Raw genomic sequence first — 26,705 nt, forward strand, 5'->3', positions numbered from 1 at the left:
AAATAATTGGAAAATATTTTTAAATGCCAAAAAAAATCCTATTTTGCCATATTTTTGGATTGTTATTTATATGTTGAAACTTTTGGGGGAAATCTCAAAACAGGGGTTCATAATTTTTCTATTTTGAGCAAATTCCTATTCATTCTGATAAGAAATAGTTCTTTAAAGTTTAAATGGAGGGATTTATTCAAAAATATTTAGCAAAATTACAAGAAAAATCTGCCCCTGGCCAAAATGGGCACTGTCTGATTTGGACAGGGGCTTGTACGCCTAATGGCAAATATGGGGTGATATATTTTAAGCATTCCAATGCCGGCGGGTGGAGACAAATACATGTGCACAGACTTGCGTACATGATAAGGCATCTGAATTTTCATTTACCTAATTTTGATTTCTCGCATCTGTGCCACAACACAAAATGCATTAATGTTGATCATCTGGTGTTGGAGCCACACGGCTTCAACAACAGTAGAAAAACTTGCATTTCATGTGGCCATTGCTTGGGTCACCCAGCTCCATTGCCACCTTGCAAATTGGAATTAAAGATGGCAAATAATAACCTTGGTATTATTCATGTTTTAGGATTTATAAATTAAATATTTACTTTATTTTATTTTATTAATGTAAACAACAATTTCAGATATCTTTTTGAAAGATTTGGGTGGTCCTTAAAAGGACCTTTGGTTGAGTTACTGTGTTGCTGGGTTGCTGTCTCATCTATGGTGCTGGTGGTAGTTTTCTCTTGCAGTAGGTACTATGGCTAAGTAAGGCAGGCACTGGGTCGAACTGCCTTTTTCTGTAGACATCGCGCTCTTTACTTTTTACCTTGGCCTCTCTATGTTCTACTATTTTTTCACCACTCTGTGTGAGACGTCTACGTTTAACTTCAGGTTTTTTTTCATACTCTTGCTTGTAGGTAAACTGTTTGTCCATACTGTCGAGGAACTTTAAACTGGAATCATATAAATTAACCTCCAGATGTTCACACTTTTGCTTTGCTGAGGTTCCTGGCATGTTGTTGTTTCTGTGAATTCCAGATGCTAATCTGGCCTCCATGCCTCTTGAGAATATTACATTCTTGGGTAAATTCACACTCAAGGATCTGTGCACAGCTTCATTCTTGTTTGTTGTGTTGTAAAGCTTCATACTACTAATCGCATCTTCACTAAGCTTCATTTTCAAGATCTCTTGCAGTAACAACTTGTCTTTTTCGTCTATTTGCAGGATAGTAATGTTATAGCAGCCAAGAAACTTGGAGCGGGTCCACCAGTTGTAGCTCTCATCACCTACACATACCACTGAGTGCTGTTTACACATGGAGCAGTCACCATCATAACACCTGATTGTCGTCTGCAGAGCCTTTGGTAAGTCTTTACATACGTCATCTGTATTTCTTTTGTACTGTTCCATTAGCTGTCCCACTATCATCGAACTCCTACATTTGACATCCTGACTAAAAGCTTTCTTCATTTCTTTCTTTCTGCCTTCGCTGAACTGAGCTCTCAGGGATGCTCGGAACTGTGACTGGCCAAGGTGGACATAGTCAGCTAGCCTTTCGACATTCCACATGGGATGTAGGACTCTGGTTGCGTCATCTATCCCTTTGGCAGCCCGTCCGTCTCCATCTGTTGTGGCATTCTTTACAAGGATGTCTTGAAGTGCCAGCTGTGAACCAATTTCTTTACCCATCTGGTACTCTGACACTGGAGCTGCTCTGTATACGTTTGCAGTGCAGTCTTCGTGGCCATTTGGACAATTAACATCAAAACCTTTCCCCATCAGCCAGGCTCCTTTCCAGCACATCTGATTTTGGGCAAATGATGCAACAATATATTTCCTCTCTGTCATTGTCTCAATGGCAAGTGTGAAAGCTTGGGTGGCATTCAGTCCCGGTTTCTTGCGACTGGTAATGGTCTGACTGTTGTACCTTCCGTCGACTGTAACATTAATCACATTTTCTGGTAGCCCCTCTCTCGATTTACTGACTTAACAATCTCAAGTTTTTCTGACATGTCTGTCCTGTTAAGCTCCTTTCCAACATTATGTGACATTCTCTGCATGCTTGTTCTGGATGGAGGAGGACAGTTCATTCTAGCAAACAGCTCCTGGAACTTTGTACTACCCATGGGACAGTCATGTAGGACTGCAGCTACTGCAACATTGGGTGCTCCAGGGTTGGTACCAGGTTTATTAGTGACAACTTCTTTGTATAACTTTATAACTGGGCTCATGTAGGTGCAGTTCTTACATCTAAGGATATATTTCCAGCAAACTCCCCATTTAACTTGTCTGTGTGCCAGTATTTCTGAATTTTTGCAGTACTTGAATTCTTTTGTGTGAGCCTTTATAACAATGTTCAGCATCTTCATCATCTCTTCATGATCGACGAACCTCATACCAGAAAGTGAACTCCAATCTTCTTCTTCTGTTTTCAGGTCATAGGATGATACTAGTAGCTGGGAACGAGTCTTTATGCCATCATTGTGTACAGCTGAAGTAGAAGTGATTGTAGGTTCATCTTTAATGTCCTTCTGTTCAACATTCATTTCAACAACAGGAGCATTATTGATATCTTGGTCTGGTGTAGTGGACAACTCTAGTACAGGGACAGGAACAGGAACATTCCATGGAATTCTGCCATTCTGGAATCTACACACAGGTGCAACTCTCCTTCTCTGCAGCCGTCCAGCTAAGCCTTTGTTGAATGGCCAGTAACCTTTTGGATACATGTTGAGACAAATATTTTGGTGGTGCAGTGTAAAGCGTCGAAAGAAACTTGGATAACAGACCATAGAAGTGTTAGTTTTTATACTTTTTGTCATTATGTAACTTTTGATTCAGATTTTTAATTGGCTTAGTGATGCTGTCAATCAATTCTGTGGATTCTTTTGATCTATTTTTAGCTGCAGATTAAAGAAATGACCAACTCTGGCTTCAAAGGGTTTGGTCCAGTTCAAACAAAATTCCTTATTTTGGCCTTTATTTGTGAAATAAAAATTCTTTTCCTATTCAGATTTTACAAACGTTAATTTTCCAAATTTTAGAAAGTTGTTTTGCCATTTAAAAGAGGTTTTGTAATTTATTGTTAATTTTTTGGTACTATTTTTGTTTGATTTTGAAAAAAAAAAATAATTCTAAAAATCTGTTGAACTTGTTACTTTTTTTAATTGAAATGAATTTTTGGCATCTTAACCTTTCCAAAACACTTTATTTCATCTCAAAATTGCAAAAAATAAGGATTTTACAGCATTTTAAAGTTTTTATGACATCTTGATTTTGCCTTGGGCAGATGGTGTAAAGGGGGTGTTGAAAATACAGGTAAATCAGCCAAAAGTTTATTCAAGACCCCCATAAAGTTAAATTTTGTGTATTGTAGTATGACTATAGAATTTTTTACTGCAATTCTGAAAACTGTAGGTTGAGTTTTGAATTTTTCATTGATTTTTTTAAATATTCTGGTTTGGAATTTTCGTGATTTGAAATGAATTTAGAAAAATAAACTTAGTTACACAATAATGCGTTCTAATTTTGGAAAATTTTATCATTGATTAAATTTTATCAATGTTTCTACTTTAACAAACACTTTAGTTTTTCATAATAATAAAAAGTTATGAGCGTTTGAATAAAGAAGGTATTTTGAGGAAATTGAACAAAAGTCAAATTTTATGCACACGAAATCTTATTAGAATAGAGCGGGTGGAATGTTTTTTTAATTGCCATTATGTTTTAATAGACAAATAGGGGAAAATAACTGTGTTCTCGGGCCAAGTAGGAAATTGAGGATAAGGTCATGGTCTAAATTTTTAACTTTGCTTGCTATCGCAACACCTCAGAAGCCACAGGAGTTTTTAACATATAATCGGTCGTAACGCCAATACACGTAGGTCAAAGCGGTCTTATGACATTTTATAGTTTCTCCCCTTAAATGTTCTAAATAAGCTGTTTTGTAGGATGAATAATTAACCATACAGGTAAGACTTGGGTTTTTATTTCAGGTACGTGATTTGACCTTTTAAATTAAGGTCAAGGTCAAAGGCCAAATTGACGTTCTAGATTTTGACCTTTGTTTGTTTAATCCTAATCAATTTAAACGTACAAAGGAATACAAATAAAGAAAGGGAGAAAAATGTTTGAAACATTATAACGAAGATTAGATACATTGAGTTTCAACCAATCAAATGACATTTATAGGAGTAATTGCCCTTTTGAAACTTAAATAGATCATTAATTGGTGATAATTTTATACTGGTTGATATGTAAACCGGAAGTTGCTTTTTTGTTCTAATTTAAACTAGAAACTATATTTTTATTTTTTCAACATAAAGAAACAAACCATACAACAACGGTTGTGATATTGTGTAAACCGAAAGTAGCAAAGTACATGTATCTCCCGTATTCTAAAGGGTAATAATAGAAAACATATATGTTTAGAATCAGTGTAATGTACGCTATCATATTACACTGACAGTGGCTTTTTAAAAAACACGTAGCAAGGTATCTCATTATTTCAAGCAAAAGTGTGTGAAAACCATATATTTTTGGAATCAATTTATGATGTAAAGAGTAAAATAACAAAAATTGCGAACTCCAAGGAAAATTCAAAACGGAAAGTCCCTTATCAAATGGCAAAATCAAAAGCTCAAACACATCAAACGAATGAAAAACAACTGTCATATTCCTGACTTGCTACAGGCATTTCCTCATTTAGAAAATGGTGGATTAAACCTGGTTTTATAGCTAGCTAAACATCTCACTTGAATGACAGTCGCATAAAATTCCATTATATTGACAACAATGTGTGAACAAAACAAACAGATAGATCATATGACATTGAAAGGTAGCAAATTAACTCCCTTTTTCGAGTTGAAATATATAGAAACCTTATATATTTTTGGAATCAATGTAACTTGAAGTAAGCTATCATTTCAATTAACCGGAAGTAGCTGATTGTCTCTCTTAATTCATACACATTTTTAATAACCTATATATTTATGAAATTAGTACTAGTGTTATCTAATGTTTTTCCTAATGCCTAAAGTGACTTTTTATGAGCAACACGACTGGTGCCACAAGTGGAACAGGATCTGCTTACCCTTCAGAAGCACCTGTGATCACCCTCGGGTGGGGTTCGTTTTGCCCAGTCTTTAGGTTTTTTCTATGTTGTGTTTTGTGTACTGTTGTAAGTGTTTATGTCTTTTTCTTGTTTTGCTATGGCGTTGTCAGTTTATTTTCGACTTATGAGTTTGAACGTCTCTTTGGTATCATTCGCCTCTCTTTTCAAACCGCAATTTACAGATTTTCTCAGTATTTATTAAACAAAAATGATTTTCTTTTTTTATCTTTATTCAAACTAATTTCAACTTGAATGATCAACAAGTTCGAATTTGTAAGTGGAAAGCAATTCAATTGTTCTCAATTTTTTTTTTAGATTTGTATATGCTCTTGTTTCACAATCTTCTTCGGCTGAGTTTTTTCTTATATACTTAACAAAACTAAAAATGTAACACATATGGTAATTAAAAACTAGCTACCTCGTTACTCAACAATAATTAATTTAGGTGTAATATAAATATTCTGAAATCTGCCATTATTTGAAGTCAAATATTATCTCCCGCAAAACGGGATTTGATTGGCAATTATTCGATCTGAATCCCAACTGTCATTATTCGTACGTATCACAACAACTTACAACGTCTTGAGAAATGCCATGGTTTTTCAGGTAACAGAATCCTATATCTTCAAGCGCTTTGCACATTTCTGATCCCAATTTGTCCAGGTCAGCAGCTGGACAATCTTGACCTAAGGCATACGTCTGGAAATCTATTACAGGTATATACAATGTATTCATCTTATCTGCAAATAGAAATGTTTATACATGTACAACATTTTAACAATCAACCAGTGCAATAATGATGTTTGGTAGGGTACGTATAGCTCAGTCTTTTGCTGTTGTTTTTTGTAGACTGTTGTTTGTCTCTTCGTAGTTATTCGTGTTGTGCCATTGCGTGGTCAGTTTGTCATTGACTAAACAGTTTGAATATCTCTCCGGGAGCGTTGAAGGAGAACCATGCGTGAAGAAAATGGAAGACACAATACGCTACAAACCCACCTTCCCCCCAAAAAATACAACAACGAAAAAACAAACAACAAAAACAAGTAAAAAGCTAGCTGCTTAATACTCCGCCAAAATGAGCATTCATTGAGAGAAAACATTTTTATTTCAAGGGTTCAAAACACTAGTTTGCTTAGAGAGACAAATAAAACATGTTATTATTGTAAATTTATCACCTGATATATGTGTTATCATTCATGATACTTGAGTTATCATCCAAAATAATGACTAAGCAAGAAGTATACGCCCCAGGGAGTATAAAAGTCTATCTTAGTACCAATTCTTTCGAGAATCCCATTTTACATAAAACATCATTTTGGGGTATATACTCAAAGTGGGAAGGACTTCCGCTGACACTGGTTATCCTAATAAGACTGCTGAATAAAAAATAAATAACAGTTCCTTTCTGGAAACTTAATCAACCTTTAAATAATGGGGCAAGGGTGTCCTTCCACTGGCTGATCTGTTAATCTAGAGGAAAAATGCCTTATTATATTACTGAAATTTAAAAAAGGTTATATTTGAAGAGATTTCAATTAGAAATTTTGATTCAAGATTGTTATATTGCTGTCATATTATAATGCTTCCTCTGAAGTCTGGATAATTATACTGAAACCCATTCTGGGGCCGTGTTTGTTTTAAACCAGGGGTTCCAATGCCATGGCTTATACACGATGTCTGAAAGTGTATGACCAGTAAACATATTCAGGAAAAATTAAAAGTCATATTCATGAGATTTAATCTAGTAACAACATTTTTATGAAGAAGTTCACACTATGAACAGCTACATGTATCCTTAGCAACAATGACCTTGACTTTTGATCAATTGACCAAAAATCGAAAGTTTCTCTACCTTATTCTACTTTAACCACTTGTATAAGTTAAATAAAAATAAATAGTTCCCCCTTCTCTTTTTTTTTTCAGCCATACAAATGTCATTATAAAACAAAAAAATATTCTAAAGTTATCATACAAAAACCAACAATAAAATGTAAACAAAATCTTGATCTCCGACCCATTGACCCAATAATCAGTAGGGTTTCCCTATTCCCTATACCTTCTATCTGACAGTGTATAAATTTTATTCCAATCTATTAAGATGAACTCCATAGTTACCATCCAGAGACCATTTTTTCTGTTTAAAGTAACAGTGACCTCTTCCTGTTGACCCCGAAATCAAAAGGTTTCTTCCCATTTCTTTCATTTTCCATCTGTATACGTTTGAATCCAATCAAGCAAGGGAAACTTGGGTTCCTTACCTTAACCTTAATTCTCTCTGCACCAGAAGTCGGATAATGCCTACACGCTGAGGAAACTTGGGTTACCATCCATGAACTATTTGTTCCTTTATTTATGTAACTCTAACCCCAAAATCAATAGGCTTCTTCCCCCTTCCCTATTTCTTTTATCTATATGTAATTGCATTTCAATCAAGAAAGGATACTAAAGTTAGCATCTGGAAACTGTGTGTTTCAGACAAGAACACGGAAGGACAAAGCACTATGTGCTCCTTAATTTTTTGGGGCATAACAAAAGAAAAAGAAAAAATAAATTAAACAAGAGATTAAGCAGCATGGACTGGGAAGGAACTCGGGTTATTACCAACATCAGAGTGTCTTACCTTTCTACGTTTTTCCTTGTCTCAAACTTCTGTAACTAAAGCAAAATAAATGATGACTATTTTTGCCTACTCGGTATCAGTTTTGACCTTTCAATGCATACATTTTAAGTGACTTTGGTGATATGGATTTAAACGTACTTTATGCACTTACATTTATATTGAACTTTACAGCCAGTTATCAATATATAAATGATACAGTTTGTTGAACTGTATAAATAAAGAAATAAATGACGTAGTCTGAAAAGAACTTTTTACACTGATTATGACATTTTCAGTTTATTTTGTTGAATTTGAATAAGGCTGCTTGCGTGTTTTTGGACACAACTTAACATACTAGTATCCGGAAAACGTATTTGAAACGCCCATTTAAAATATATAAACGCAGGGCTACCTGATTGGAAATAATTAAAACAATTCATATCATAAGATAATTCCGATAGTATGACAAACAAATATAAAATACTGTAGTAATTTAATGCGTTGTTTTTTTCTTGGTTAAGGAGGTTGTATTCTTAATCAATTTCAGGTCAGTATATTTTTCTCGCAAAATCCTCTTCCCCCCTCCGATCCCTTCAAAAATCAAATGTCAACAGTTGTTTGAAATACTTTTCAAATTTTCAAAATGGAAGCATCACAACAAATTAAGGATGACTGTTCGCTCCTCTGTTTCAAAATAACAAGCTTTTAAAAAGACTGGTATAAATTGATAGTATATAAATAACGGAACTTAAAAAACAGAAAAAAATGAAAGGTCCGTGTCCTTGTTTTTGAGATTTAAGCTATTGAAAATTTGGCGGTAAATGATTCTCCCTATATTTTTCCTACATTGATACATTTTTTCTTCAAAAACCATGGACAAATAACAAGGATTTTGTAAGATTTTCTAAAATAGTTTTTGAAACTATATGTAATAAAATTATGAAAAGAAAAGTAGGGGTTAGCGGGTAAAATTTTTATTGGCACTACAAGTATAACACTAGAGATTTCCAAATATCTGACAAAAGTCACAAAAACCAAAATCCTATATCGTACATGTATATAGATAATTGTAAGAATATTTATTATTTGTCTAAGCTTTTTTTCAGACGTGCATTACAGTCATTGACTCAATAATTAATTTTTTTAACGTTGGATGGTAAGAGGTTTTTGAATTGTTATAATAATATTAATATTGAAATACAAAAGGCAAATGTATGTGAGTAATTTTTAAATGTGTATTTCTATTAGCAATATCGAATATGTTAATTACACTTTGTAAGACAGCAAACAATCCAATAGATGCATAGTATTTAGTTTGTTATTTTTTTAATATCTGTTTTGATTCGAGTATCGCTGGTGTTTTTTTTGTGGACGAAACGCGCGTCTGGCGTTCAGGATTTTTAGTCTTGGTATCTATGTTTGGTTTTTTCATAACAGTATTAAACGCACATTTTGTAAGCTGGCAAAATTAAAGAAATAAGCATGCGTTGATAATCATTTGAATCAGCAGCAATGACTAAATACGAATAACATATTATTATAAGCAATTTCAGTTACCGGTATTAAAATCTTTTTAAATAGATACTTAACTAAAACATATGGCCATAGCACAATGCCCAACTCACACTTTTCTATGTTCATGTTTAGTTAACAGTGAATTCGTTTTATAATTGGATAAGTTTTTGGTTCATGTTCATTAATAGGAAGTTTTGATAACCTCAACTTTAAACTTCGTATTCATTTTTATTGCAAGGTGATTTTTTATTTTTTTTTATGACAAATTAAAAAAAAAATACAGAGGCATTTGATGAGATAGAGAATGAATTGATTTCTTTTCCAAATGACAGCACTTTTTATGCGCTTGTTGGGGATTTCAACTCGAGAACAGCTGTTTTACCAGATTTTTTTGATGCAAATGAAAATTTGATGCATGTTTTCAAGATGTAGAAAGTGATGTTAGTGAATATATGTTCAACTTTAAAAAATTGCTTTGATATAATGTTCCACTGGAAAGATTTAACCAAGATAAGTCAAAACCAAATGCTTATGGCTATAAATTGTTACAGTAATGTAAAAACTTGAATTTTTTTATAGCAAATGGTAGAATTTGTCAAGACAGATATATTGGTAGGTCTTCTGAAATTTTCCCCTTTATTGTAGACTTTAACGTCCTTGACCCATTGTTTTCTGACACCCACTCACGCCTACATTTTACTTTTTACTATAAAATGTTACGCTAGAGTAGTTCATGAGAACCAGTTTAACCAGTCTGACAACAATTACCACAGATGGGTTAACGGTAAACGTGATATGTTCGTAGATGCTATTATCAATCAACAAGATAGTATTGACTCTATTTTGGTGAATCTTGAAGAGGTGAATACCCTAACTCAAGATGAAGTAAACAATATTGTTAATAAGATATATAATATATATTTGTCAGTACTGCTAAAGAGACTTTTGGCAAAAAACAATCTAGTTATGACGTCGATAATTCAAAATTTTATTTACTACCAAATGTCATGAGAAAAGGGGATTATTTCATAGAGCAAAACGCAAATACGGCTAGGCAAGGAATGCACATATGTAAGATGAAATGAAAAAAAGTAAGCTGAATAGAGGCTTCTCTGATTACTCTTTCCGGATGGAGGAAGAGATCAGAAAAAAACCTCTAAATTCAACCCGAAAGAATTCTGGAAAATTTTAAATAAACTTAGCGGCAAAAATTAAAAGAGTAAGTCGGAAGTCAGTTTTAGTGATTGGATTATTTAAAAAAAAAACCGAGCCAGGATGAATACGCAAACGATAATGATTCCGATTTGAACTTTGAATTTGATGCTGAAGAAAGTCAGCACATATACGATATTTTGAATAGACCAATAGATGAAGTAGAAATCTTATGTGCTATTAAGGATTTTAAAAATTCAAAGGCACATGGTCTAGACGATATTGTTAATGAAATATATTTCTTTTCGTTTGACTATAGGGATTAAGCATATACTTACAACTTCTCGTCCAGTCATATTGCTTGCATATGCCTTCTAATTTTCATAGTACATACTTTTTCCGTGTACTAAGTAACTACGCATGAATGATCACAAGGGTAAAATTTCATTGTATCGTAATCAAGATATGAAAACAAAAATTGCCACTGGCTATTTTGAAATAACATGCTGTGTTCCAAATTAAATTAAATAGTTTGTAATTAGTTTTCACATTGGTTTTTAAATATCCTGCTATTAAAATCTTTGGATCTAAAAAATGTTTTTGACAATTGCAAGTTTTTTTTTTCATTTAAATAAAGTGTAATACATATGGTTCTTTATACCTTAATTAGAGTATGTAACGCTATCTCAAAATTGTAATAGTTTATCATCCATGCAAGTATTTTGTACACAAAAAAAGTGTGTACTATGAATTATTGTGAAGGGAAATTAAGGCAACTTGGTGATTTTATTAACTTTCTTGGGGAAATTGATCTATTTCGTCATGAATTGATTGATTGATTATTTGTTGCTTAATGTCCAGTGGCAAATAGTTCATGCATGTCTTGAATTGAAAAACCGTGATAATGTCTGAAGAGAATGTGCCACCTATATATATATATACATATATACATATTCTGATAAATCCCGCTAGACTTTCTATAGGGACAAATATCTATACGTTTCAAATAATTTTAATTTATTATAATAATAGCTTTAGTTTTACTGTGAAATTGAAAAGTGTTTTCAAAACATGTATAGTTTCCACTGCAATTTAATTATTGTCTGCTTTTGGTCAATTCAGTTTGTCATCTTACCATGTAAAGAAGTACAAGTGTAGTAAAACACCGGTTTATATCAATATACATACTTACGCCAGCAGCTACCATCTTTTCATTCTGGAGTCACTAGGGCCCGTTTTGAAATAACATATCTTACAATGATACTAGTGAGTAGATTTACAAAACATAAAATTCGTTAATGAGCTCCGTTTTACAAACACCTGTGATACAAGAAGTCAGCTAAAATAAACTATCAATAGACCAATTAAAAGATTACTCGAGTTGTAAATATGTGCTTAATTGGATAGTCTATGAAAAGGTATATACCTTTCCATAGACTAACCTAGACTTCCCTGCATTTAATAAATATAGTTATATATATTAGAACATACTCACCCCTGCTCGTCAAATGGAAAATCGATATTTTGCCTTCTATTTTTCATAGTACATGGCTTTCCATGCACTATAAAATGCTATATATGAATAACTTTTCATTGTAGCTTAATTATGAAAGTGATCTCCTAACTGCACTAACGAAGTGTACAAACCCCTGGGGCAATTTCCAAAGGAAAAGAGCAAAAGAAGAAAAATCATGAGTACTGTTGTTTGTCAAATTATTTTAAATTTAAACAAGATAATAGAATAGTAAAACATTTTAAATTGAGTTTTAAATATTGCAAACGTTATATAATGGTAATATATAGAACACACACAAAAATGAAAAGGGGTTAAAGGTGTAGGTTAAATAATATTTTATCTAAATTTTGTACGAGACCTTAAAGTCAATGTTTTGTAAGAAACAATGAGTGTTGATCTATAAGGCAAAGGCAATTTGTGAAAAAAAAACCAATACATTCGTCAACAAAAAAAGACGTGTTTGATGTTGGAAGGATGGTAGTCTTATTTAATTACTTATTTTTATCATTATTAAACAAATATACAATTTTCGAAAAGGTGATTTTTTTATAACATAACATGCTTTTCTAAATAAAGGAAATTGAGATATAAAGGTTTTAAATTTTACCTAAAGCAGAAAAATTTCCATTTTTGAACAATTCATCCTATTTGTCATAAAAACTATCTCAGTGCTATTACATTGCACCTGTTGAAACGACCATTAAATATTATTTACATCCCTTTTATTAACAATGTTAATAATTAAAGTAAACGCATATTAAGGTCTGATTATTACAATTAGAAAGGATGATTTTTTAATGTCAATTGAAGGTGTGAATATGTTCCAAATTGGTCAGACAATACTTGGTCATGTTTTATGAACATTTAAAACCCTCGGCTACGCCTCGGGCTTTAAATGTTAAAAAAACATGACCAAGTATTGTCTAACCAATAATTCAAACTGGTTAGAGAAGTTGTAAAACGGGTTCTTGTTATTTTTGGATTTAGATATATTGGTTACATATGCACGTGAAATCCTTTGGCGGTTTAAAGGGTGGGGTTTCGTTATATTATATAAAGAAATTGTTGAGCTGTCAGTTCATCGAAGGTGCTCACAGTAACTACAACGTACAGTTTGCCGTTTAGTGTCATATTTATAAATATGGAACATATAGAGTTTAAGTTTATTTACATATAATGATGTGTTGGATAATTTTGTTGTATGCAAATGTCAATTTGAAGATTATTACTAAATTATATCAGATTATCATGTTATTAAACATTGTTTGCAAAAGAAAAGAACAAGTTACTGCGAGCAACCAAACCTATATTAGAGTTTTGTCTTATTTATACGAAGGAATTTAGTAAAGAAATACTTTAAATTCGGACGAGCAGGCGAGGGAGAATTTTATATATCAAATCCACATCTGATTATATGATTTCGATATTTACCAAACTTTTTAATTTGATATTGGATAATGGATATTCCAGATTATAGGTGCCATTCAAGCTATATACAAAAAAAGGGAGATCCAACTGATCCAGACTCGTATCGAGCCATTACCCTAATATCAATCCTCGGCAAACTGTTCACATCTGTCCTGAATACGAGATTAACAAAATTTGCCGATTACATCGAACTTATATCAAAATCACAACCTGGATTTAGGAAGGGCTACTCAACCACAGTTTTTTGCTTGTATGCTTTGATTCAAGTCTGAAATTTGAATGACTTAGAAAGTTTTTTCACTGAAAATGATGTTTCAGGACTTAACATGATTAAAAACTTGTGTGAAGAAAAAATTCAGTGTTATGTACATTTATTTCTATTGTTATATGCTGACGACATAATATTGTTAGCTGAGAGTCCCGAAAAATTGCAAACTATGTTAGAAAAATTTGAGAACTACTGTACGCAATAGAAGCTAACGGTGAACTCACAGAAAACAAAATTTGACACTTTTTCAAAACGCAAATCCAGACTGAATTATGATTTTAAATTGTTTGGTGAAACATTAAAAGTCGTCAAGGATTACTCTTACTTGGGTTTAACTCTAAAATATAACGGCATTTTAAAAAGCAAAGGTGGGGTTTAGAAAATGCCCCAACCAGTATATCATACATTACAGTAACAAATAGTAACACACTACTACAAATACAATGAAAATTAAAAACCAATTGTTCAGAGAACAATTGAAGGTCTTTCCACATCAATTTTCTAAATTATTGATGAGAAGCTACTCCCGGTTTACTCAAAGTCACTATTGGCGTCCAAGCATAGGTTTCTTCATACTGATTCAATAAATAAATGTTTCTATATATTTTTGCCTGAAATAAGGGAGATAATTGTCAACTTCCGGTTTTAAAAATGTCACTTCCGGTCTCACATGATAGCTTTATTTACACTGATTCCAAAAATATATGGTTTCTATATACTTTTCCCTGTAATAATGGAGATATTAGGTACTCCCGTTTTAATGAATGTCACTTCCGGTCTCAAATGATAGGTTTATGTATGCATATTTTAAAAAACATATAGTTTCTAGGTACTTTTGCATAAAAATAAGTGCAAAAATGGCTACTTCCGGTTTACTCAAGGTCACTTCCGGTTGATATTTTTCAAGGTCATATGTCAACCAACAGTTTGCAAAAGACCCTATGGCTTTATCATGTACCAAGTAGGAGAAATAATTAATTAACCTTAAATTGAATCATTTCAGGGACAATAACTCCTATGAGATGTCATTGGATTGTTTCAGACAAAATACATCATATCTTCATCACAATGAGGCAAACATTTTGCACTAGTTCTTTTAAATATATCTCTAATATTGTCAGACGAGATCTCGGAACAATGAAAAGTCAAAATTTAGAACATGACCTTGACCTTTGACTTTGACCTCAAATTTATTTTTATGAACCCAGGACCTCAAATACACATACCTTAGATCTGTATTATTTACCATTCATGTGATACATTGACATATCACTTATGTCAAATTCAAAAGGGGAAATAACTGTCATATGGAGTCTACGAATTGATTCGGTTAGAATTTGACAAAACATCCTGAGGATATAACGAGCAATTTAGTAAAATAAATTTATCGCTTTCTTTTACGATAACGGAGGAGATCTCACCACAAAGAAAACAGTGTTTGGGGAGATAACTCTTACAATAAAAAGTCTTCGACTAAACAGGGTCAGTCTCAATAAGTAAAATCACAAAAATACTGAACTCCGAGGAAAATTCAAAAAGGAAAATCCCCAATCAAATTGCAAAATCAAAAGTTCAAACACATCAAACGAATGGATAACAACTGTCTTATTCCTGACTTGGTACAGAAGTGCAATAACTGTTCGATATCATATGCAAAAAATCTAAGCGACATCTTCCGAAACCACAAAACAAGTTTTGAAATTTGGCGGAAGAAGAAATAAAATAATCAGAACAAATACAATTATAGGTTTTTCCACAAAATAGTGGAAAGCCCTGATAATCTTGTGAAACATCACATATCCAGTATCTCAAGATGATAAAATAATAACAGTAAAAAATAAAAATAATGATTAAAAATGTTGATTAAATTGGGTGGAAGATGGGTGGGTTTTTGCAAAAAGTTACAAAATATTTTCTAAGTTTCAAATAAACGATGTTTCTTCTTTCAGAGAAATTAGCTGAATGACTGCATGTCCAAGTTCATGCAATAATCTGATCGTAATTGCCCCTCCCAATAACTGGCTAATCCACTTCCTTATTTTACCATAGCATACATTGACCTCAGGCGGTAGATAAAGCTTCTACACTTATGATGTAAATTCCTGCCCTAGACCCTAGGTGGCTAGTCCCCAGATAAAATTACTACACAGTAGATATTACTTAATCCTCAGTGATCTCTGAACTTGCAGACAAAAATGTTTTTATTTCCAATAAATTTTTTTTGACAGCCAAGGTTCTTCAAGATGATGTTCAACAAACCTATAGGTAGGCCGAGCTAAGTTTGCTGTTAATATAAAACTCAAGTTGAGCAAAATGTCATTTATTCAAAATTTATCATTAATTGAGATTGACATATTAACAATATCAATAGTAGCAAATAAATGACAATGACATTAGAAAGCAAAGGTGGGGTTTAGAAAATGCCACAAATCCCCAAAGGGGATCCCCACCCGAGGACTCCCTGTCCATAACTAGGTAAGACAGTATATAAAGCTAAGGAAAATAAGTCATTTCTGACCACTAAAATGCAGTGTAAGCCATGTTGAACTCTACCGTCCATAAAGACGAAAATACATGTGAAAATGAAAACAAATAGTTAATAATAGTCATGTAAAAATGTTCACTAAAAATTCTAATATGTAAAAAGAAAAAACAAACAAAATAAATTTATTTCACAAAACACCATGTATTGGACATGTTGAAAGAAAAACAAATGTAGAGCAAGCCATGTTGACTTCTACCCAAATATACTAAAATGTAAAATAGACTGTAGAGCAAACCATGTTGACCACTACTAGTTAGTCCAGAATGTTCGACAAAATAAAAACAAATAATAACTTTCAAGAGGACAGAAGGTTATTTACTTACATACAGAAGTTATCAAGTCTTATATAATGCTTGTCTACCAGGAAAAAAAAACTTTGTACAAAATTCTTGATACACATTTAACATTCTGTTATATGATGAAACTGTATTTGAAGAAAAGGATGCAGTAATGAGTTTATCAGTTACAGATTCAAAAATTGAGGTGGAATGTACACAGGAGAAGGATTTAGCCATAGAGCTATCAAATGAACTTTCGGAAAATAAAAACGAGACAACAGGTCACAAATTACATTGGTCTTTCCAGGAATATGCTTAGCTCAAAAATGAATATTGTATTTTAAAGCAGCTAGTACCAATCTACGGACCAATTTCATAATATTCTTTTCTTTTGAAGATGTTTTATTTATCGGTTAAAAACTAAATTTTATGATTGGCTAAAAACGAACCCCAAATATCAATTGCCAAAACAATCGGGAAAAGCTGTTTTATTATAATGGGTAAATTTCTTGTCTCCTGTGGCCATTCACCTGCAAACCATTTACTGCCAAAAACAGCTGCAAACTCACCATGTGTCCCAGCAGCATCTGAATAAAGTTTCAAAACATCTGAGGAAACCCATTCGCTATATAAAAAACATGATTTATCATTAAAATCTTTAATAAATAAATCCCATAATTTAAGATCTAATCTTGCTTCAGAATTTAACTATAATGTGGAGATGAATGACCTATAGTTAAATCAAATTATCTGCGTAAGAAAGCTCTACCTGGAACAATGACCCCACAGGCAAAATTCAAAAGACCCAATAATGACTGTAACTCTCTTAGAGTTACACTACGTTTACATTTGTATTTATTGAGTAATAGTGAAATTTTGTTGATTTTTTTCCTCAGGTAAACGATCAACCATCTGTACGGAATCTATTTCAATTCCATATATTACAAGACAGGTTGTTGGGAGTTCTGTTTTTTTTTCATTTTTATGGGAACCCCCACTTTCTCAGCAAAGCTCAGAAAAGTGTGCAATGCTGTCAGACAATTATTAGTACCAGATTTTCCTACAAAGAAAAATTCATCAAGCAAGTGAGATACCCCATGAATGTGAAAATGCCTCATTTAAGATCCATTGAAGTGCCGTTGAAAAAGCTTCAAATAACTGACAGGACGAGGATTCCCCCATTAGTAGAGATGCGTCATAATAATATTTACTATCCCACTGAAATCCTAATAAATTATGATCCTTTTCTGAAATCGGAATTAAGCGAAATTAGACACCGTGAACCATACAACTGGACTAATTCTATAAATGTCTCAATATTTTGGTATTGTACAGCTGAAAATTCTGGAGACATACCTGAATTAACTGAATTTGCCCTTTAGGGTAGGACAAATCATGAATTAATCTAAATGAATTCGGCTCTTTCTTTGGAACTTACCCTAAAGGAGAACAAACAAAATTAGGGAAAGGTGCATTTTTGAAGGGACCTTTAATACGCCCGATCTTAAATTCTTTTTCAATTCTTGATTGTACTACAACTGGATTTTCTCTGGCGCTATTATGATTTCGAGGAAAATTTAAATCAGATCTTGAAAAAGAAGAATTTATTGAAAACCCATGTGTAAAACCATGTATCAATTTCTCTTTCAACTGTTGATTGTAACCCGATAAATATTTATTCAATTCATGAACTTTTACCGGAGAAGGAAGGTTTGACAGAGGATGCTCGTTTAACTTGGCCCTCTGTACAAGTGAGGGTACAATGTTTATTGCTGCAATGGACACACTGGTGTTTGAGATTACAGTTTTTTTTATGTACATTTCCCTGACTTACAGAAGGCCAAACAATAGCCGATGGGGAACTGAAATTGTTGTTGGACCCTTCTTGGAAATGTATTTTTAGGGGTATTTATAAAGGAACTCCTTTCCTGAGACGTGGCACTGTTTGACCGTTCAGTCAGAGATACAGACCTCCATAACTCGTCATTTATGGTATCCCATCTAAAATTTAGAACTTTTCTAACCTTTCTATATTTCTCATCATATGTTTTAGCTACTTGAAATCCCAAAGATTTACATGAACCACGAATAGTATAACCTTACTTTATCAAGGCCAAAGCAGAATTCAAAGACTTTCCTAAATAAATGGACATCAATATGTCAAAAGCATTCATCCACTGATGAATTAATTGGAGCTCCCTTTTGTTTTTCCTATTTGAAATAGTAATGTTAAAATTTTCAAACAAAGTTGAGGAATCTTCATCAATGTAAGACGACAGCAAAAAGGCAAAGTTCACATAGTTGTCTGCCCAAACATCATCTTTTAGCTTACAACTAACATGAAAATCTATTGGTATAGAATGTTTTAACATATGACATGCATAGGGGGTGTTTACATTAGCAGAGCTTTAGTGGAACTGCTCACCAGCTATTAAATCCGGATCCGATGATAAGGGTGGCTGAAATATTGCTAATGATGAGTCATGGTCATCACTGTTGTCATGTTGTATAGATGTCAACGGTGGTATACTTGTAATAACCGGAATCTGCATAGACTGTGTTGTGCTTGCATGACCAGTTTGTGAAGAAGGATTCAGTATGACTGAAATCTCGCTGGTCGGCATCACGTTATTGTCCTTTACTAGTTAAATGCCGGAACTGTGCAACTTTGCAAATAATGCTTCAGCAATGTCATTAGCGGATGGACTGGTTTGAAGATTATTGTTCGAAGAACTCATAGTAATATTGTCCGGCAAATCAGCTCGTTGCGGTTGTGTCCTAGTACTCCTTCATTTCTTTGCCCTTGGCCTATTTAATGTCGGCAAAACAGTAGTCTCCATCTCAAAAACATCCCCAATTGTCGCCTCATTGAGTGTTTTTCCAAAAACCCCTGTGCTGCCAGTAGCTAATATCGAAACGTTGATATACATGTTTTCGTAGCTCTTTGTTTATTTCTATAACTTTGTTATTATAATTGTCTTCCAAACGCCCGGAGTATCTCGGGAGCAACTGACCTTTAATCACGTGACGAACATGATAGCATTTGATCATGTAATTAGCAAAAATTCAGCGGATAAATCATTGCCGCCAATTTGAAGAAAAACACAATGAGGCTTATCATCAATAATTTTGATGAATTCTTGCCTTTGAACGCATTTTGGACTCGGACGAAGCATACTTCACCCAAACCGAAATATTCTACTTGAATGTCTGTACCATCAAACCCCAAATTAAACCATCCCTGATAGCTATTTTTAAACACAAATGATTTCAATCAATGAATAAAAGAGTGACCAAAAATTAATGCACGTCTGACCATGGTTCAAAGGTAAAAATTGAAGTTACAAATAAAATGATTTAAGGTTCGCTTTTACCTGAAATATAGCTGTACTTTCAACAAAGATGGACCTTCCTCAGAGGAAGCTAAATACAATTTTGTAACATCACTAATATTTTCCCACCATTTGTGCGATAGATTTGTATATGATTACGCATTTAGTACACACTTATCTTATTTAATGTCATATACACAAATAATCACGTCATATAGTTTTACCAAGATAAAGGACAAATACATACACGATGTGAGTACTTTTAGGGTGTATTATGAAATGTGTATAAGGAAGTTTGTTAAAGCGTTAATTAACACAAATATATATATCACAATCAATGCTTTCTTTGAAGACAGAATAATCCCATTATATATTAGATGGACTCCGAACCGACCAGTTTTTTGTCTTCTAAATGCATTTTTAAACGAAAACGCAAGGAAATCTCAACGTGGTTTAACATGGCTGTGGATATACAAATCGATTTAGCATACTTTAGGCATGCACACTATATTATCAACATATTATCAAGACAGCGTTTATATCGGTTTGTGTGTTCTAATTAATTTAGGTATTTAAGTTTTAATGAGCAAAAGAAATTTGCAATGACATTTTTTTTTTACAATAATGAGACAACAATTGTTAAACTATGTTCAAAAACTCCTCAATCTATTTTGAATTTGCAAACCAAGTTAAGAAACACTGAGAGAATCTCATGCACCTCAACAGGAGCTAGAACGGTTGAGTCTCTGTCTATGAACGCACCATCAGCCTTGCGAATAAGGAGTCAGTCTATTTGTCAAAATAGGGAATCGGACACAATCTGAAAATTTACAGATAAGACGACTTTTTTGTATCTTTAGATCTAAAACCTCGAAAATACATTTCTCATGATCTGATACACAGACTCATAGTTTCGGTCAGCCTATTCGTGATTGTGGAAACGAACGTATGTAGTGTCGATTTGAAGACCTAAATATGAAGCAAAACTTAATGTTTATTTCGCTGAGATATATGAGAGGCATATTTTCACTGAAATATGGGCATTTAAGCACCAGGTCTTCGCCCTTTTTATGAAAGTTAATTGTAAGTCTAAGTCCATAACTGTTTCTATTTATCTCTAAGAAGGTTTTGTACGAAATGTTTTATATAAAAAACAAAAAGAAATCACCAAACGGACAAAATGTTGTCGATACAAATATCCTACGTTTCAATGATGTCGTCTTCGGTCTATTCATTCTTGTATTATTTGTGGAATTTTCATGACCTTTATCAAGACGATGTCCACTGTTTAATACGATAATATAGTTGATTTTCCAATTAAACATGAAATCTAGTAGCGTATGTTGTACAAAAATCAAAGGTTTTAGTATTATTACAGACTTGTTATTGTGACAGTCGTGTTTGAAGATTTTGTAGTAAATCTTTTGGCATTTTTTGAGAATCAACATCTGATTTACAACTGTTAGTTAAGTTTACCTCATCACACTATTTTGTAAAGCCATCTTCTATTGTTGCAAGAGTTGTAAAGATTTTAAACAGATGAACTACAAATGAGACAAGCCTGCTATAAATAGTTCTTCATAAAGAATGTTGGTTTATCAAATAAAGACGGAAGATTTTCATCGTACTTTAAAAAAAATTTAGGCCAAAGGACAGGAGTACAGATTTATTTTTCTTTTCATTTTCTGAAATAAGGTGAATGAATTGAATTCTCTTAACACCCAGTCTACCATAAAACCATGCAAAACAGTCCACAAGGAGGTCATCAGATTTAATTGAAACTTTGTGTGCTTAAACAACATTATGAAAGAAGTCCATAAAACAAATATTTCAGCTGGTTCCCATGCCTTTCAGTTAGGAGATGCTGTAATGTACCGGGAACCAGTTTCCCCAGTTGGAGGCAGTATTTTTCTATGAAAATGACCAATTTCAACACCCTGTAACTTATGAATGCAGAAAACAACGAGATAAAGAACGATAATTTATTGAAAAATAAAGTATTAAAGCTTTATTAACTCATCAGTACTTGAATTTATGAGAAACAGTTTGTGGATTATTCCCAGGGAGATAATCCAGTAAAAAAAATATTTTCAGAAAATCATAAAAAGTACGTATTTTTAAAATTATCTAGCCTATGGTCCATTAAAAATATAAAGATAACTGCCTATGTTTTATCAATTGGAATACTTAGCTAGTAAACTTGCTGGGGTCTCATTGTAGTACATTCTAAAATTCTAATCTAAAAATGCCTAAATTTACATTTTCTCTCAATAAATCAATAAATTTAAGAAAGGTATTCTGTAGATAATTTTGAAAATGTAAGTGTTTCTTTTTCAAAAGCACTATAACATTTAACAAAATAAGTCAAAGTAACGATGACCATAGTTCAGTTACAATTTATGATGCCATAAATATTGAATTTCTATGATACAAAGGGAGATAATCCAGTAAAAATGCATTTTTAAAAATCTTAAAATCACATTTTTGTAAACTTACCAGCTCTCTGTCCATTAAAATATAAACATATCTCTATTTGGTTATTTTAAGTGACAGTGTTAACAACGCATTTTAGCATATACGATTGGTTGACTCTTGTTTTAGTACTTTTTAGAATTTTCCTTTAATAATGTCCAAAATTACAATTTCTCTTACAGAATCAATGAATTTTAAATATCAATCTGTAGATAATTTTGGAAATATATAAATTTTACTTTTTTAAAACCTACGGAAGCGTATTAGGGCCTTCCTTTTCATTTATTTTTTTCAAATTGTCGACTTTAATCTTTGAATTATCAACTTTAATCTTGGAATTTCCAGCTTTAATCTTGGAACTATCAATTTTAATCTTGGAATTATCAATTTTAATCTTGGAAATTCCAACTTTAATGTTGATAATTCCAAGATTAAAGTTGATAATTCCAAGATTAAAGTTGGAAATTCCAAGATTAAAGTTAAATTTTTTTGGTAGTGATGTGCTATGTTTGTCTCAAACAATATACCTATTTTTATATAATATTAACTAATATTTGGTACCTTTATTCATTATAAAAATTGTGACCCGCCATGACATTTCGAGGCTTATGGAGGAAGAACGTCATTGTTAGAAAAAATTATAAACATGATAAATATCGAGATTCAATGGAATACGTATTTGTGAAGTAGAGATAAACACTTTACCTTGGCTTTTTTTTTTGCGGACGCCGAACTATACATCATATATAAGTTTTCAAGAAGTTTTACGTTATCGTTTGAAGTGAAAAATATTTGAATCTACATTTTAAATTGATACAAAAAAAAAATTTCTCTGCTCCATAGATTTTCTTTCATAAATGGAATTAATGGAGTCTGAAATTTATCCATAATGAATGCACCGTATCAAATGCATATAAGAGAAAACCTGCTTATAAACTGTTACGCGTCGCATACTATGTATAGAGACATGCATAATAAATCTAAATTAAAAGACAAATTTAAAGAAAGGAATTCTTAAAGCTTACTTTGACAAATTTTAAACTAACTTCATTTCAACAAGTTTAAATTACATGTTCTAAAATAGAGCTACAAAAAAATCAAAATTCTCTGCCCTATAGATTTTCTTTCGTAAATGGAGTCTGAAATATATCCATAATAAATGCACCGTATCAAATCATATATGAGAACACCTACTTATAAACTGTTAATCGTCGCATACTATGTATAGAGACATGCATGATAAATCTTAATTAAAAGACAATTTAAAAAAAGGATTTCTTATGGCTTACTTTGACAAATTTTAAACTAACTTCATCTCAACAAGTTTAAAAAACATGTTCTATAAAAGAGCTAAGAATTGTTTGTATTGTAGTAAATTCAATTCTTTGAATTTTATTCAAATACGCCATTGAACATTACTAAGCGCCAATAAATACAATGATTTTGTATTTTATGAATTAGTGCCTCCAATAAATAAAAGTCATTTTCATACCGGTATTCGAAATGACTCGTTTCATTGCTATTACAACAAATATGTCATAATAACATGACAGAGAGTTTTGTTTCGAATATTCTAGAGAAATAAACAAAAAGCAAATTTTAGACAATGCACCCTTTTTTGTCAGGAAGTGGCTAGTCACATAAATTTAACCACGTTTTTCTCACAATGACGTTCTACCTCCATAAGTCTGGTTATGGCATGGCTAGTAACATATATGTAATAAAATATGTACAAAGAATGACCTTTACTTGTGTACAATATTTTAATGCAAATATATAGTCCCTGATTGATTCAAAAACCACAATTGGCCATTAATATAAGATTTCCATAACATATTTATAAAAGATATGTAGAACATACCCCAAATCAATATAAAATTATGAAAAAACTAACCAGACTCAAGCTAGCGACCTATTCCAGCGACCAATCAAGCTAGCGACTAATTCTATCGACCACTAAAGTTAACAATGAGAATCAACACGTTAGAGAACCTTTCAGAGATATGTCTGAAAATTACAAATTGACATTATGCTACAACGTTCTTCTGATAAGAAATACGTAATATATCGCTTTTAAATGTTTAATGGACCACATATGTCTACATTTGCAATAAATAAGGGACGGAAGAATAAATACATATACTTTTTAGAAAGGATAAAGTAATTAATTTTGTATAAATTTTACTTTGGAATTCAATCTTTCTAACAATTAACGTGAGTAGCGTGGTTGCACAAGGCTTATGCTTTAAATCAGTAGTTCAGTATTTGAAGATTTTATATTACATGGCATTGTACACTTATATGAAATCGAGATCTTCGTTTCTTGCCGAAAAGGAAAGAAAAAAAAAAAACAAAAACAAAAACAAAAACAAAAACAAAAACAAAAACAAAAAAAAGCAAAAACAAAACAAGCTAAAAAAAATAAAAGTATCTATGTTATTTGTTTGCGATACTTAAAACTAAGATTTTTAACGAGTAACACTAACTACATATAGTATAGATGAATTAATAAATAGCCATCTTAGAACATAACGGCTAAACCAAGCCTCAAGATTCAGAGGTGTATTGAGAATTGTAGAACATATAAAAATAATCTTACATTAGTATAGATGTCAATTTACGGTGAGATAAATAAAAAGTTAAACTGAACAAGAAAGACGCTATATGCGGTAGATAAAATCATATAACAGCTTTCTATACTCTCGGCATCCTCAAATATCGTGTATTTCCTTAAACCCTTTAGGTAAAGAATTACTGTATCGGCCCGGTCAAGCACAACAAACAAGAAAGTAGTACTTATTTCAAACAAAATAGTTCCTACGCATATAGCTAAAACTTTGTCAATAAGTAATATATTTGGTTTATTTTGGTATCAAATGAAACCTAAATCACTTGTAATCACTAAAGGACCATTGTTGAAAGTCTCTTTTGAATAATAAAAAAAAAAATTATAAAGCAGGGCATATTTGCCCTGTTGCTGAGATTTTGCTCAGTACCTATTTTTGTACTTCCAAATTTCCGGGAACCAGTGCGCACATAAAGGTATGTTGAATTTTTTTAAGAGGAGTAAGGGTAAAGTTTAATTGACAAACAATTACCATCACATTCTTTGAAATTAGGGCAATAATTATTCGTTTTACCCTATTGGATAAAAGGACCGGTGCACTTTCCCACCCGGGCATTTTCATGAATAAAAGGGCCTGGGACAAGCTTTCAATTCCACTAGGTGTGGGTAAAAACTTTGCCGTAGGGAACTGTACACAAAGACTGAAAAATGTGCCCATACCCATTATTGATAGGTAACTTAGACTTTGGAGTGGCCGGTGAAGTCTTCAGGTGCATTTTCCCACCCAGGTATTCATATGAGTTGAAGATATGGATATTACCTTTCAATCTAACCACCTGGGGTCAAGAACTTTGCCGTAGGGAAACGGGAGGATAGCAATTCCTGCCATCACCCCTGTGCTGAAAAATGAGAAATTTGGTATGTTGTTGTGAGATTCCGGTGCACTTTCCTACCCGGGCATTTTCATGAATAAAAGGGCCTGGGACAAGCTTTCAATTCCACTAGGTGTGGGTTGTTTTGTTGTATGGAACCTTGTGCGTAAATTTAATTGAGATCCCTACACTTATACCCAAGTTATTGTCTGTGAACCTGACAGAAAAGAGTTTTTGTTAGATCCTTTTTGACCCATAATTCCTAAACAGCTATGACAATAAATGAAAAATAACTATGTTTGAGGAGTAGGACGATAAATTTTTTAGTCAATCCGTAAACGTATTTGAAGAAAAAGCCAAAGAAAAATAATTTTGAAGCAATAAAATGGAAGGATATCCTCACTGGAGTGTTTTTAATAAAATCTTAAATGTAGAAGATGTGTAGAGTAGGTTTGGAATAAGCAGTATTCTGTCAGTTAAAGACCGAAAGGTGGAAACATTGCACGTATTTGTATGTACTTGGTTAGCAGTGTTTTACAAGGGGACATACTTGAAAGGGTCATACAGGAGAAGTGACGGTTTAAAATTGACTAAAAAGTCTAACAGGAATACTTTTCTTAGACACTGGTTTCAAACTAAGGATCAAGGTTTCGAAAGAAAGAAAGAAGAACATTTTTCCATAACAATAGGGTTCATAATCAAAATTTAACGGAAGATTCTAAGATGGAGCAATATGTGAAGTGAATTGCGCATACCAAGAAATCTTTTTATTTTAAACTAAAACAAATATATTGTAAAGTACTAACAACAAAAACATGCCATCAACATTTAAAATAACAAACACCATTTAACAAAAATGGAGTTAGTAATGAAACAAAACAGGACGAGGTTAAAAGTGGAATGGCTATAAGAAAGAAAAGTGGAACAAGAGGTAATATGGAAAAACTAAATTTTTCAATGATTTTAATTCAGATTTAAAATCTGAATTAGAGTATGAAGTAAATTCAGATCCAGAGCATGAAAACCAGAGAACTATGTACAACATGTGG

General features: G+C 32.5%; 1 protein-coding gene across 3 annotated transcripts in view; it reads right to left on the reverse strand.

Annotated features, from left to right (window-relative positions):
• The window catches only part of LOC127724143 (uncharacterized), a 311,392-nt gene that overhangs the window by 245,118 nt on the left and 39,569 nt on the right, over nucleotides 1-26,705 (reverse strand). The window contains exons 1-2 of one of the 3 annotated variants that reach the window (XM_052231015.1): nucleotides 24,113-24,139; nucleotides 5,690-5,853 (exon numbers count right to left, since the gene is read on the reverse strand). In XM_052231015.1, the coding sequence (XP_052086975.1) occupies nucleotides 5,690-5,848 (159 nt within the window). In that variant the 5' untranslated portion in view covers nucleotides 5,849-5,853; nucleotides 24,113-24,139. Of the gene's footprint in view, nucleotides 1-5,689; nucleotides 5,854-24,112; nucleotides 24,140-26,705 lie in introns of those variants that run through there. The other 2 variants (XM_052231017.1, XM_052231016.1) reach the window with 2 other exon arrangements.

This window comes from Mytilus californianus, unplaced genomic scaffold (genome assembly GCF_021869535.1).
Source record: "Mytilus californianus isolate M0D057914Y unplaced genomic scaffold, xbMytCali1.0.p SCAF_14, whole genome shotgun sequence".
In the NCBI taxonomy this organism is placed as follows: domain Eukaryota; kingdom Metazoa; phylum Mollusca; class Bivalvia; order Mytilida; family Mytilidae; genus Mytilus; species Mytilus californianus.